Source organism: Carlito syrichta, unplaced genomic scaffold, assembly GCF_000164805.1.
Source record: "Carlito syrichta isolate Samal-C Ts95f unplaced genomic scaffold, Tarsius_syrichta-2.0.1 Scaffold308119, whole genome shotgun sequence".
Taxonomy (NCBI): domain Eukaryota; kingdom Metazoa; phylum Chordata; class Mammalia; order Primates; family Tarsiidae; genus Carlito; species Carlito syrichta.
In genome coordinates this window covers 615925-630401 of record NW_007252215.1, presented here as the reverse complement: position 1 = coordinate 630401, position 14477 = coordinate 615925, and the positions used below count along the sequence as shown (strand labels likewise).

At 48.6% G+C, this 14477-nt stretch overlaps 2 protein-coding genes and 1 pseudogene across 3 annotated transcripts in view; all 3 read left to right on the top strand.

Moving 5' to 3' along the window:
- The window catches only part of PKD1L2 (polycystin 1 like 2), a 131948-nt gene extending 129918 nt beyond the window's left edge, over positions 1-2030 (top strand). The window contains exon 43 of the mRNA XM_008064977.1: positions 1636-2030. Within this exon, the coding sequence (XP_008063168.1) occupies positions 1636-1797 (162 nt within the window). The 3' untranslated portion in view covers positions 1798-2030. The remainder of the gene's footprint in view (positions 1-1635) is intronic.
- LOC110596279 lies at positions 1216-1594 on the top strand (annotated as a pseudogene). Its single transcript, XR_002482364.1, has one exon. The product of XR_002482364.1 is annotated as a 60S ribosomal protein L35a pseudogene (transcript).
- A 12209-nt stretch (positions 2031-14239) lies between the features above and the next one.
- The window catches only part of GCSH (glycine cleavage system protein H), a 20661-nt gene continuing 20423 nt past the window's right edge, over positions 14240-14477 (top strand). Inside the window, exon 1 of the mRNA XM_021716028.1 lies at positions 14240-14410. Within this exon, the coding sequence (XP_021571703.1) occupies positions 14240-14410 (171 nt within the window). The remainder of the gene's footprint in view (positions 14411-14477) is intronic.

Below are 14477 nucleotides of genomic sequence, written 5' to 3'. Positions count from 1 at the left end.
CTCAGCCTTCCGAGTAGCTGGAACTACAAGGCGCGCGCTACCACGCCCGGCTGATTTTTGATTTACTGTAGAGGTGAGGTCTCGTCAAGTTGCCCAGGCGGGTCTCGAACCCGCGGGCTCAGGCGATCCACTCACCTCAGCTGCCCAAAGGCGCGGGATCACAGGCTGAGCCACCGAGCCCGGCTGGGAGTGAGACTTTAATGACGGACTTGCAAGATGGGGGTGTCTGGAGGGCAGGCACATGGAAGCAGGAAGAACCGGCACTCTCACCTCTAAAACGCAGATCCCTCTCCTGGTTCCTCATGGGCGGAGCATCCCAGAAGTAACAGGCTTTCCTGTACCACCCCTGCGTGCTACATTTTGATTGGCTGACAGAATCCTCTATTTGCATGTCCTTTTTGCCAATCGGCTTACAGAATCATTCTGATTGGCTCACGCCGAAAGTTAAACATGAAGCCCACCAAAGCAAAAAGCCCACGCAAAGGAAGCACAAAGAAGCAGGAAAAGCCGGGCTCGGTGGCTCAGCCTGTCATCCCGCGCCTTTGGGAGGCTGAGGTGAGTGGATTGCCTGAGCCCGCGGGTTCGAGACCCGCCTGGGCAGCGAGACCTCATCTCTACAATAAATCAAAAAATCAGCCGGGCGTGGTAGCGCGCGCCTGTAATTCCGGCTACTCGGAAGGCGGAGGCGGAAGGATCGCCGGAGCCCGGCTGGTCGAGGCTGCGGTGGCCGGGAGCGGCCCCTGCCCTCCAGTCTGGGCGACAGAGTGAGACTCCAACTCAAAAAAAAAAAAAAAAAAAAAGAAGCAGGAAGTGAGTCAACAAGAGAGAAGCACAAAGTATTTAGATACCGTCTAGAAAACCCAAGATAAGCCAGGCTCCAATTTGAAAATAAATCGCCATTCTTATTTCTCACATGTCGAAGCTGTGCTAGCTGACGTGCCTCAAAACCATGGTTTTCCCTTGGGAAGCAAAGGCCCCAAGCCGGGCTCGGTGGCTCAGCCTGTAATCCCGCCCTTTGGGAGGCTGAGGTGAGTGGATCGCCTGAGCCCGTGGGTGCGAGACCCGCCTGGACAACTTGGTGAGACCTCCTCTCTACAATAAATCAAAACATTAGCCGGGTGTGGTAGCGCGCGCCTGTAGTTCCAGCTGCTTGGAAGGCCGAGGCGGAAGGATCGCCGGAGCGGAGGCCTGCTGGGAACAGAACTTCTAAGAGGCAAATATGTCTGGAAGGCTGTGGTCCAAAGCCACTTTTGCTGGCTATAAGCAAGGTCTCTGGAACCAAAGGGAGCACACAGCTCTTCTCAAAACTGAAGGTGTTTATGCCCGAGATGAAACTGAATGCTATTTGGGCAAGAGAAGTGCTTATGTATATAAAGCAAAGAATAGCACAGTGACTCCTGGCGGCAAACCAAACAAAACCAGAGTAATCTGGGGAAAGGTAACTCGGGCCCATGGAAACAGGGGCATGGTTCGTGCCAAATTCCGAAGCAACCTTCCTGCTAAGGCCATTGGACACAGAATCCGTGTAATGCTGTACCCCTCAAGAATTTAAACTCATGGAAAGTAAATAAATAAAAGTGAAAAAAAAAAAAAAGAGAATGACTCTACACATCACTTGGTTTTTCTCTCTTGCAGCTGTCAGAGGAAGGAGAGCTGGTGGATTTGCTGCTGCTGAAAATCCTCAGTTTCCTGGGCATTAAGTGTAAAAGAGAGGGGCCTGGAAGCACCAGGAAGCAGCCGGAGTCACCGTCCAAGTCTCTGTCCCCTCAACCAGCACTGGCTTTACCCAGGATCTAAGCTGTTGGTTCACACGCCACCACTCATGAGTGGGGAATCCCAGAGCCTCAGGCTCGCTTCCGTGATCCCATAGTCTTTCTAGGTCATTGTCCTTGTGTCCATAGGAGAGTAAGTCCAGCAAGTAAAAAAAATTAGAATAATACAGATGTATGTATAATTGCCACTGCTATGAGAGTCTGTTTGTCCACTTGTATTTTCTCCTAGAAATAAAACAAATATTATATGGAGTTTGGGGGGAAAATTCACCTCTACAGACTAGTGTTTTCATCTTTTTGGTCAGTCGGGGGTTGCCTTTGAACAGTTCTAGTTCAGAGCTTCCCAAACTGTCTGAGAGATGTTCACAGATGTATGTTTTCCCAGGGCTGCCGGAACTAAGTGTCACAGACCAGGAGACTTACAACAACAGGAATGTCTTCCCTCTCAGTTATGTTATGGTCTGAATAATGCTCAGCTGCTAACACTTGATGCCAATAAATCGAGAGGAGAAAAACTGGTGGAAAGATGTTTATTTCTGAGTTCAAATCAGAGAGTAGAGCCAGACTCCAGGTCTTCTAAAATGGTTCTGCCCACCCTTCAGGCCTTGCAGTTCACTTTTATATCCAGAGTTGTCGGTACGTACATCAGCCACTTGAGCATTGTATAGAACTTAAGTTACAGCCACATTTTACATTTAGATAGTGACATTTGGAGTAAAGGAAGTTTACAAGGCCTGAGACATCATGCATTGCATAAGTTATGCAAATCATGACTTATGATTACATTGATGCAAAAGTTATACAAATCACAGACTTACGATTACATTGATACTCTATTGTTCCAACCTATGACTATTAAGAAAGAGAGTAAGGCCGGACCTGGTGGCTCAAGCCTGTAATGCCAGCACTTTGGGAGACCGAGGTCAGAGGATTGCCTGAGTTCAGGAGTTCAAGACCAGCCTGGGCAACTTGGTGAGACCTCGTCTCTACAATAAATCAAAAAATTAGCTGGGTGTGGTGGCGTGCCCTGTAGTTCTGCTACTTGGAAGGCTGAAGCTGAAGGATGGCCTGAGCCCAGCAGGTCAAGGCTGCGGTGGCCATGAGCGTGTTACTGCACTCCAGCCCAGGCAAGAGTGAGACTCCAACTCAAAAAAAAAAAGTTAATAGGGATTTACATCTTTGGGCATCTTTACTACTGGAAGTGCATAGAAGACAAGGGGACTCTCAGCAATGTGCTCAGGAATGTGCAAGAGCACTTGAACACTTGCCATGCCCTTCTCTAGGGGTTGTGGCAATATGGACGGATATTAGCAGGGCTCTGTATTAGTTCTAGAACTTGTAAATCTTAAATCAAATGTTGACAGAGCCAGGCTCCCTGTAAAGGCTCCAAGGGAGAAAACTTGCCTCTTCCAGCTTCTTCTTTTTTTTTTTTTTTGACTTGGAATCTCACTCTGTTGCCCAGGCTGGAGTGTAGTGACACACACATGGCCATGGCAGCCTTGACCTGCTGGGCTCATGTAATTCTTCCACCTCAGCCTTCCAAGTAGCTATAACTACAAGTGTGTGGCACCATGCCCTGATAATCTTTTGATTTATGGTAGAGAGGACCTTTTGCCAAGTTGCCCAGGCTGATTTCTAACCCCTGGGTGCAGGCAGTCCCCTCGTCCCCACCTCCCAAAATGCTGGGATTATAGGCATGAGCCATTGCACCTGGCTCTTTCAACTTCTGATGTTTTCCAGCAAGTCTTGGTGTCCTTGGCTTGTAGATGTAACACTCCATGTTATCACATGGGTCTCTTCCCTTCTTATCAGGACACCAGTCCTATTCAACCAGGAGCCTACCCTAGTCCAGTATGCTCATTTTACTAATTACATCGGCAAGGACCCTATTTCCCAATTAGGTCACATTTCAAAGTCCTGGGACTTAGGACTTTGACATATCTTTTTAGGGGACACAATTCAATCCATAACAAGTGTCATACCCCCAAACAATTTTCTGGATCAAATAAGTGCAGGGAATGTTTGGTTATAGAAGGTTACACAGGTCCTTTAGCCATAAATTGTCAGAACTTTTAATTTAATTTTTCAAATTGGAGTCTCACTGTTGTCCAGGCTGGAGAGCAGTGGCACGATCACAGCTCACTGTAGCCTCAACTTCCTGGGCTCGGGGGATCTTTCTACCTCAGTCTCCTAAGGAGCTGGGACTACAGGCATGTGCCACCACATCCGGCTAATTTTTTGATTTTCTGTAGAGATGAGGTCTTACTATGTTTCCCAGGCTGGTCTTGAAGTCCTGGGATCAAGTGATCCTCCCACCATTGTCTCTCAATGTCAGAGCTTTTAACATGCTCAGTATGCACTGTAGAGCCTCTTGTGCATGAGAGAAAAAGTGTATAATGATTCTCAACCTTCTCTAGCCAATGTAGCATGTTCTGAGGGCTGGGGTTCCTTAGATGATACTTTGGGAACTGTGGATTTTTTTGTGGTGGGGGGGTTATTCTGAGTCTCACTCTGTCACCCAGGCTGGAGTGCAGTGGAAGGCTCATGGCCTCTGCAGCCTCGACCTGCTGGGCTCAGGTGATCCTTCTGCCTCAGCCTTCCAAGTAGCTGGAACTACAGGCACATGTCACTATGCCTGGCTAAAATTTTTTTTTTTTATTGTAGAGATGAGGTCTCACCAAGCTCCCCAGGTTGGTCTCAAACTTGTGAGCTCAGGCAATCCTCTCACCTCGGCATCCCTAAGTGCTGGGATTATAGGCGTGAGCCACCATGCCCGCCAATTTTGTTTTTTGATTTATTGTAGAGACGAGGTCTCGCCAAGTTGCCCAGGTTGGTCTTGAACCTGTGGGTTCAGGCAATCCCTTGCCTCTTTCTCCCAAAGTGGTGGGATTACAGGCGTGAGTTACTGCACCTGGCCAAACTGTTGATTTTCTTTTCTTTTCTTTTTCTCTTTTTTGAGTCAGAGTCTCACTCTATCGTCCAGGCTGAAGTGCAGTGGCATGCCACAGCAACCACAGCCTCGACCTGCTGGGCTCAGGCAATTCTTCCATCTCAGCCTTCCAAGTAGCTGGAACTTCAGGCACGTGCTACCATGCCCAGGTAATTTACTTATTTATTTATTGTAGAGATGAGGTCTTGCCAAGTTGCCCAGGCACTGCGCCTGACTCAAACTGTTGATTTTCACCAGTGACTCTCAACCTTGGCTGCATGCTAAAATACCCAGACTTCAACCCATACATCAGAATCTCCGGGCTGAGGCCCAGGCATCAATATTTTTTAAGCTCCCCAGGTGATTCCAAGATACAGTCAGACTTGACAACCATGCTCTAAATTCTGGGAACCACAGCCTGGCGCGGTGGCTCACGCCTGTAATCCCAGCACTTTGGGAGGCAGAGGTGAGAGAATTGCCTGATCTCAGGGGTTTGAGTTTGGTCTGAGCAACTTGGCAGGATCTTGTCTCTACAATAAATTAAAAAATTGTCTGGGTGTGGTGGTGCACACCTATATTTCCAGCTACTTGGAAGACTGAGGAAGAAGGATCACTTGAATCCAGAAGGTCGAGGTTGTGGTGGCCATGAGTGTGCCGCTGCACTCTAGCCTGGGTGACAGCGAGACCCTGACTCAAAAAAAAAAAAAAATTCTGCCAACCACAAGTCTAGGTAATAAAGTGCTTCCAGGTGTTGATGAGGACGAGTACACATTTCCCCTCCCCCTTTTCAGCTTGCCCTGTCTTGTCCATCCTCCTCACACACCCATTAATCAGCTAGGTTCCCTGCGCTGACCCATTTTCTCTTTGCTATGAGAACTTGACCTTGTTCAGGTAGCCATCCATCCCTCACTGGCATGACTCATGGGAAGGCGACCCACAGCCACCTCAAGGTATATCCTGATGGGAAATCCTAATTTGTTTTAGTGATGGTGATCCATTTCCCTTGACAGTGAATGGGTTAGTGTAGCAGTGACCCGGTTCAGGCTGTGGTAAGGGACTTCCCAGAACAAAGAGGAAATAATGTGGTGTAATCAATGTCTAAGTGTGTGTGTGTGTAAACCTGTTACAACTCTGTGCCATAAAATACCCAATTGAAATGCATATTGCCATGTAAGGGAGACAAAGAAGCTAAAATGTAAAAGTTAACGAATAGTATATAAGGCAATGCCCCGCTATGTTTGGGGCTCAGCCTTTGGATGTGAATCCGCTGAGCCAGTGCCAGCACAAATAAATGCTGCTTCCTGGCAAGGAAGCTTCAGTGTCTCATCTCTCTGCAAAGGGTCCTACCATATCACAGGGGGCTCGCCTGGGATATGGAGATAGTGATTTCATCTCCCTTGTCGCTGGGATGTGACTCCTGGGATGCTGGGAGAGGTGACCTTGCCTGGCGCCAGCGGACCAACTGATCCGTAGGGGACTAGTCCTCCCAGCGTACTGGAGCAAGGACCCCGGGAGTACAAAGGAGCCCAGTGAGGCCCAGGAACCAGCCAGGGGAGTGCCGCCCATCAGACTGGTAAGGACTCAGGTTCAGTTTGCTAAGCCTGCCCCTGAGAAGCAGAAAGGGAGCCTGATCACCTCCCAGAGTTGCCCAAGTAGTGCCACAGGGGACAAAATCGCAACTCTAAGGCACTGGGGAGCGGGTTGGAAACGTGTGAGTGCAGGTGAATGAGATGCTGCTTGACAGCAAAGCAAGAGTCCCTTGGTGAGACCTCATCTCTACAATAAATCAAAAATTAGCCGGGCGTGGGAGCGCACACCTGTAGTTCCAGCTACTTGGAAGGCTGAGACGGAAGGATCGGAGCCCCCAGCAGGTCGAGGCTGTGGTGGCCGGGAGCGGCCACTGCACTCCAGTCTGGGTGACAGAGTGAGACTCCAACTCAAAAAAAAAAGAGTCCCGATCTGCAAATCCGTGGCGACCTCATATGGCTTAGGGCGGTTGTAGAGTCAGGAGAAATCCTGAATCAAACCTAGTTGGGGGCTGATACTGACCTGCCAATTGCTAAGAGATACCTAAAATAAATCCACGAGGAGGGTGGCTGGAGATGGACGAAGTATGTGGTTGCCCCTTCCTCTTCCCTTTCTCGTGAGTGAATGTTGTCTTTTAGAGGGAGGGAATGGGTGGCAAACAGAGTAAGCTTATCCCCCTAGAGTGTAGGATAAAGAATTTCAAAAGGAGATATTCAGGAGACTATAGAATTAAGTTGACTCCCGGAAAACTCTGGACATTCTGTGAAATAGATTGGCCTTTGTTCAGGGTGGGCTGGCCCTCTGAGGGGTCACTAGACAAAGCACTAGTTACCAAAGAGTTTAGAGTCATTGTGGGGGCCCCAGGCCACCCTGACCAATTCTCTTACACTGATGTTTGCAAAATATAGTCCTTCTTTGGCCACCGTGGTTAAGGTCTGTCTAGAAGAGAACTGTAATATCATGATGTCCTGAATGATGGTTCCTTCAAAATGCTGACTGGAGCCCGAGAAGCCTGTTCTGTCTGAAGATCCCGAGGAAATTCCTCCGCCTTATGAGCCATTGGACCCCTCACTGCCACCTGCACTTCCCACACCTACTGCAGCCAGGGCCACATAGGAGTCTGCCCACACCCCTAAAACCATCCCTCCCATGAAGTCTCCTGAGATGCCCCTGGCCACAGATACTCCAGAGCCACTGGTCCCATATACTCCAGCCGGAAAGCACCAGGAGGATTCTGCTGGTAGCCCCTCTCCCCACAGGTGCCAAGAGGCCTTACAATTGCCATTGAGAGAAACTAGGGGGGCCCTCTACTACAGCCCAGATGGTCAGATCCAAGGGGGACAACATACTTTTGTATATCAGCCCTTTACCACAACTGATCTCCTGAACTGGAAAAACCATACTCCCTCATTCATTGAGAAACCTCAGGCTATGATTGATTTGATGTAATCCATCATCCAGACCCACAAGCCCGCTTGGACTGATTGACGCCAGCTTTTCCTGACTCTGTTTATCACTGAAGAACACTGCCAAATTACTCAGACTGCTTTAAAATGGTTAGAGTAGCACACCATGGTAGGGACAGTGAATGGTCAGGCCTTTGCCCAGAATCAGTTTCCCAAGGAAAACCCCCAGTGGGACCCCAACGATGGCCGGGAATTTCAAATGCTTGAGTGATACCAAGAGGCTCTTTTGGGCAGCATGAAGGAAGGAGGAAAAAAAGCTATGAACATGAGCAAAACCTCAGAGATGCTCCAGGGACCTGAAGAAAGCCCAAGTCAATTCCATGAAAGACTATGCGAAGCATTTCATCCCTTCAACCCAGAAGCAGCTGAGAATTAGCAATGGTTAAGGTGGCCTTTGTCACTCAAGCTCGGGAGACATCAGGTATAATTTATGGAAGTTGGAGGGCTTTGCCGGGATGAACACTAACCAACTATGAGAGGTTGCAATAAAGGTATTCGGCAACCAAGACCAGGAGGCCCGACAAGAAGGAGGCTGGAAAATAAAAAGAAGGTGGATCTGCTTGCTGCTGCCTTGGTGGAATGGTTGGGGTACACCAGAAGAATGGTCCCACCAGGCTGAGGTCAAGGCCAGGGCCAGAGAAGGCGCCAACAAGAAGAACCACCTCGCCCAGTGATGAGATTGGGGTGGAACCAATGTGTGCGTTGTTTCCAAGAAGTACATTGTAATTCTCTCCAGAGCCAGAGAATTTTTGTACAACTCTCCAGGGAGGAGAGAGGGAGAGGCCAGTGGTCTGAGGCTAGGGCCAGCCCAAGCCCCAAACATATGTGGCCCCTGAGAATAATTTTGTTATGCTTGGTTGCCATGGAAAACTTTGGAGAAGACTGGGAAAGACTGTGTTCCATTTTGTTAGGCCCCCAGGAGCCTATGGTCCAAATGACCATGGGGGGGCCAGCCTCCTGACTTCATGGTAGATACCAGGGTGGAGCATTCTGTGGTAACTCAACCTGCAGCCCCCTCTTGTGGAGACAAGCCACTATTGTGGGGGCCATGGGTGGCCGAGCTTGCTGCCCTTCTTATGGCTGGTGATGTAATCTAGGAGACCATAAAGTTATTCATGAATTCCTGTACTTTCCCAACTGTCCTGTGGCTTTAATGGGTTGAGACCTCTTGGGAAGGCTGCAAACCCAGATAACTTTCAACTCCTACAGCCAAGCAGCTTTGACCCTAGGGAAACTCGAGGCAGGAATTATGACTCTCATCCCCCGTGGAGAAGACTGGCTTCTCTATAGTCTCATAGAAAAGCCACAGCAAGGACCTGAGCTACCCTTCAAGGTGCCCAGATGTTGGGCCGACGACAATCCTCTCGGACTAGCCCAAAACATACCCCCAATAATAGTAGATCTAAAGTCAGGGACTGGATCCACCTGCCAGAAACAATATTTCATCCCTCACAAGGCACAGATTAGGATCCAGAAACATCTGGGAAGACTTCTAAAGTATGGAATCCTCTGATCCTGCCAGTCATCTTGGAACACGCCTCCCTGTCAGTCCAGAAACCAAGAATAGATGATTATCAGCCAGTACAGGACCTGCAGGCAGTAAACCAGGCCACCATCACCTTACACCCAGTGGTCCCAAACCCCTACACTCTACTGGGTCTTATCCCCACCAGGACTGCCTTCTTTACATGTTTGGACCTCAAGGATGCATTCTTTTGTATCTGCTTGGCCCCTCAGAGTCAACCAATTTTCACTTTTCAATGGAGAATCCTGAAAAACGGCGACAAAGTCCAGTTAACTTGGACTAGATTACCTCAAGGGTTCAAAAATTCCCACCATTTTCAGCACGGTATTAGTCTGATTTAAAAGCCTTCTTAGCAGACCAACATGGCTGCACGCTATTCCAGTATGTGGACAACCTACTCTTGGCCGGGTGGATGCTGGAGAACTGTATGGAAGAGACACGGCAGTTCCTCACCCTCCTATGGAAGGCTGGCTACAAGGTTTCAAGGGAAAAGGCCCAAATCTGTCAAGAAAAGGTCAAATATCTCAGTTTCCACCTATCCCAAGGTCAGCATCAATTCGGCCTGGAAAGAAAACAAGCCGTCTGTTCAATTATGTTGCTGTCAGCCTGATGCCAGGTTCAAGAGTTTCTCAGAGTTGCAGGTTTCTATAGAATCTGGATACCTAACTTCTCTATCTTGGCAAAACCCCTTTATGAGGTCACAAAATGGGGAGAACGAGAACCTTTGCTATGGGAGTGAATACAATAAAAGGCCTTTGAAGAGATTAAGCGAGCCCTATTAGCACACCCAGCCTGGGATTCCCAGACATGTCTAAACCCTTTTTCCTGTAAGTGCATGAACGTACTGTTGTTGCGTTGGGAGTCCTGACCCAAATGTGTCTGGTTCCCCTGATTATAAGGTCTGTCTCCAGCCTCACTGAGGCCTTGGTGGAAAGGAAAACGGCAGCACATGTAATGAATTATGAAAGTACAAATTCCTAAGCCAAGATGATGCTATTTGACCCTAAAGGGTCCAAGTATCAAAGAGGGAAATGTGGTAAGGGACTTCCCAGAACCAACAGGAAGTAATTTGGCATAATCAATGTCTAAGTGTGCACACATAACCCAGTTACAACCCTGTGCCATAAAATACCCAGTCAAAATGCATGTTGCCAAATAAGGGAAATAAAGGGGCTAAAATGTAAAAGAAGTTAATGAAAAGTATGTAAGGCAATGCCCTGCTGTGTCGGGGCTCAGCCTTTGGATGTGAATCTGCTGAGCCAGTGCTGGCACGAATAAATGCTGTTTCCTGGCAAAGAAGCCTCAGTGTTCTATCTCTCTGAAAAGGATTCTACCACAAGGCCAGTAAAAATAAGTAGAGGTCTCTACTGCACTTAGGAAAATGTCTCCTTTCTAATAGCAAGAGATACATACATAGAGAAGGACTGTCAAGTGGCTGCACACTTTCTGGTCTAAGATGCCTGGAACTTTGGCAGCATGGGGAACAATCTGAAGATGGTAGACCAGAAAGATCAAAGGACATGGGTGTTTAATGAGGTGTTTAATCAGCTGACAATCAGCCCTGGAGAGCAACTGCTGCCACCTTCTAGCTGAGTGAGACCTTATAAACCCTGACAACCCAAACCCACAGGCCCATATAACACACATATGAGATATATGGAACCTCGATAAATTTCATCATTTTCTATCCACCCAAAGGCCCATCATCCATTCTCTATTGCATCAGGTATGAACATGAGCTCTATATGTAGAAATACCCACCACATAGCCTGTGGCAAGGTTTATTCCCATTTCTCATCGACTGGTACAGACATTCACCCAGATATACAGTGTGTTTGTTTCAAATAGGAAAAGCTCTAATATCTGAAGAAGTTGCAAATCCTTTACCTCTCCCCTCCCTCTTTCTCATCTACTCTCCATTTCTTTATCCACTATAAATATCCAACAGACTGTTCCTTCAATTGTATTGTCATAAGACAGAAAGATGCCTATCAGCTCAAAAAGAAGAGTGGGTCCCTAGTTGGGCATGGTGGCTAACGCCTATAATCCCAGCACTTTGGGAGGCAGAGGCAAGAGGATTGCCTGAATTCAGGAGTTCGAGACCAGCCTGGGCATCTTGAAGCTACTTACTAGGAGTGCATACAAGACAAGGGGATTCTTTTTTTTTTTTTGAGTTAGAGTCTCACTCTGTCGCCCAGACTGGAGTGCAGTGGCGCTCCCGGCCACCGCAGTCTCGACCTGCTGGGCTCTGGTGATCCTTCCGCCTCAGCCTTTCAAGTAGCCGGAACTACAGGCATGCTCTACCACGCCCGGCTGATTTTTGTATTTATTGTAGAGATGAGGTCTCACTGCCCAGGCGAGTCTCGAACCCGCGGGCTCAGGCAATCCACTCACCTCAGCCTCCCAAAGGCGCGGGATTACAGGCTGAGCCACCGAGTCCGGTTGACAAGGGGATTCTTAGTAATGTGCTCAGGAAAGTGCAGGAGCACTTGAATCCCCACCACGCACTTCTCTAGGGGCTGTGGCAATATGGAGGGACATTAATGCGTCCCTGTATCTGTGAGACATTATCTCCACAATGAAGAAAAGAAAAGATGACTGGGCCCCTTCTGAGACACCTGGAAGAAATGACCACTTGCAATTTTCAGATGCTTGTACCTAATATGCAATGATATGACCTTTAAAATTCCTTTTTTTTTTTGAGTTGGAGTCTCATTTCGTTGCCCAGGCTAGAGTGCAATGGCATGCTTATGGCCACCCCAGCATCAACCTGCTGGGTTCAGAAGATCCTTCTGCCTCAGCCTTCCAAGTAGCCGGGACTATAGGTGCACACTACCAGCCTGGCTAATTTTTTCATTTACTGCAGAGATGAGGTCTCACCAAGTTGCCCAGGCTGGTCTCGAACCCCTGTGCTCAGGCAATCCTCTCACCTCAGCCTCCCAAAGTGCTGGGATTACAGGCTTGAGACACCGTGCCCAGCACTGTTAGAGTACGGAGGGTGAGGGTGGATGAATGGAGAGAGACACAGCACCGCCAGAGTCAGCGTCCCCCAGGTACATGCTGGCAACCAGAGATCTGAGCAATGCAGTGATTTGCAACACACAAAGAGGTGAAAGAAGAAAAGATTTATTTAAGAAAGGTTCACTTCCCACAGACAGGAAGTGAGCCTATACTCTAGATGAGTGTGGCAACATATCCCACCCCCCCCAGCCCTAGCTTAAATCATTTCTCCTGCAAATGTTGTAATCAGGTAGATCTTTGCAGATGTCTTGGAGACCCTGAGTGGGGTCCTGGTCACCAGGCACTGAGTCACGGATCTCACCACCTCAGGAGGTTATACAATGGGCTGATACTGGCCATGCTTGAGAGATTTGGGTTTCTGTAAAGACAAAGTCGGCAAAGTTAATCTTTACCTAAAGAACGCATTCCTCCAGGACACGGTTTCTACTTCCTCATCATTGTGTTAGAGTTTAGGAACAAGACAAAAAAATAGCTTCCCACTAGGTCCGACCTTTCAGGCATGACCTTTAAAATTTCAAGCCATGGAACTTTCAAAGATTACTAGTTTGAAAAATAATTTTTTATGATCTGATGCTTGTTAGGAAAGGAACAATATATGATACACTTCTGGTTTTCTTGGTAGAAAGTCCTGTCATGTAGCCCACACACTGACAGGTGATCTTTTTCTTCCCACTAAATGAGTTAGTGGAGCTGAGAATAAATATTTTCGGGCAAGAGTTGCATAATGCTGCACTGGCTTGTAACAAAACATTTTCAAACTCCTGGGCTCAAGCCATCCTCCCACCTTGGCTAGGATTACAGGTGTGAGCCACCATGCCTGCTCAATATAAAATAAAATCTTGACATTACAGATGGTAGCCAAACTCTGGAGTGTAGGGTAGGCCAGTGTGATGCAGTCAGCATCTCAAACAGAGGCAACAGAATCGAGTTTAAGAGCGGTTGCTTTCCAGCCAGCTTCAAGATCAAGTCCTACTATTGCTGCCACATAGGAGCTACTTAAGCCACAAAATGCCTCCCCCATTCCACTCCTGGAAAAGTTCCTTAACCTCTCTGAGCCTCCAGTACCTCATCTATGAAATTATTGCTGTAGCTACCAGAAGGGGTTGGAGAATATTAAAAAGATGACGTTTGCACCATGCCAGGCACATAGAAAGGGCTCAATAGATGGTGATTGTTTACTCAATGGAAAATGTAGCATGTCAGCCCTTGCAAGCTACTGCACAGATGGGCGGGCAATTTTACATTTATAAGCGGGACAGAAGCTCAGCGAAACATATGGGCCCCCCCAGATACACACACACCCCAAGTTGCCCACCCTGCGGTCCTGAAGGTGTGGAGCTTGAGGTACTTTCACAACAGTGTTTGCGGACTCACACTCATTCCATAAAATCTGTGTTGTAAGGTGAGGTCTTTCCCAGAAACCTATTTTTTTTTTTCCTGACTTCTTGGATCAGGATGACATGACTTTGGCTTTTCTTGGAAGGCTTTGGTCATGGGGCTGGCTGGTTACGCAAAGGAGCTGTCCACACTGGGTCTCCTCTCTGCCTTTTGGACACTTGTGACATATTAGTAATTATCTCTGGTCCAGTGTCCTAGAAGCCACTCCTGATCCTTGGGCGAGTTCTTTTCCCTCTGTAAACTTCTTGGTTCTTTCTGTTTGTCCCGTTTGGAGTCCCAGAGCCTGTCGGGATATGGAAAGTAACGAAGTGGGTTCCTGGACTGTTTTCAGAATTGCAGAAAGTCAGAAGAACTGCATACATGACTTTGGCCAATGACTAAAACCGTTTTCGACTGGAATGATTCTGGTTGGACCTGGCTAGGAATCCAGCGCTAGGTGACCGTGGTCTTCTGCAGAAGGGGGGACTGCATCCTTTAATAGGACTTGGGGTGCCTTGCCTCCCCCAGCACGCCAGCGTTCCCACGGCACAGGAATGTGCAGGCCCTGCAAAGCCATCCCCGCCTGAAGCCATTCCCCAGGCGAGGCGGTGACGCAGCCCGCATGCCCGGCGGGCCGGGGATAACCCAGAACTGCGGAGCTCGCTCGTGCACTCGGCTCCAACCACGCCTGGGGCGAGGCCCCGCCCCCGCCTCCGGGCGGTCCCTGCGGGCTCGCGGCGCTAGCCCTCTCCCCCTCGGGGCGGCCTCATCCGGGCCTCAGTCCCCTCCACAGGTCCACGCCCCTCTCTCGCGTCGTCCTATCCGAGGCCACGACTGGCCCCGGGAGTCCCCGCCCTCTG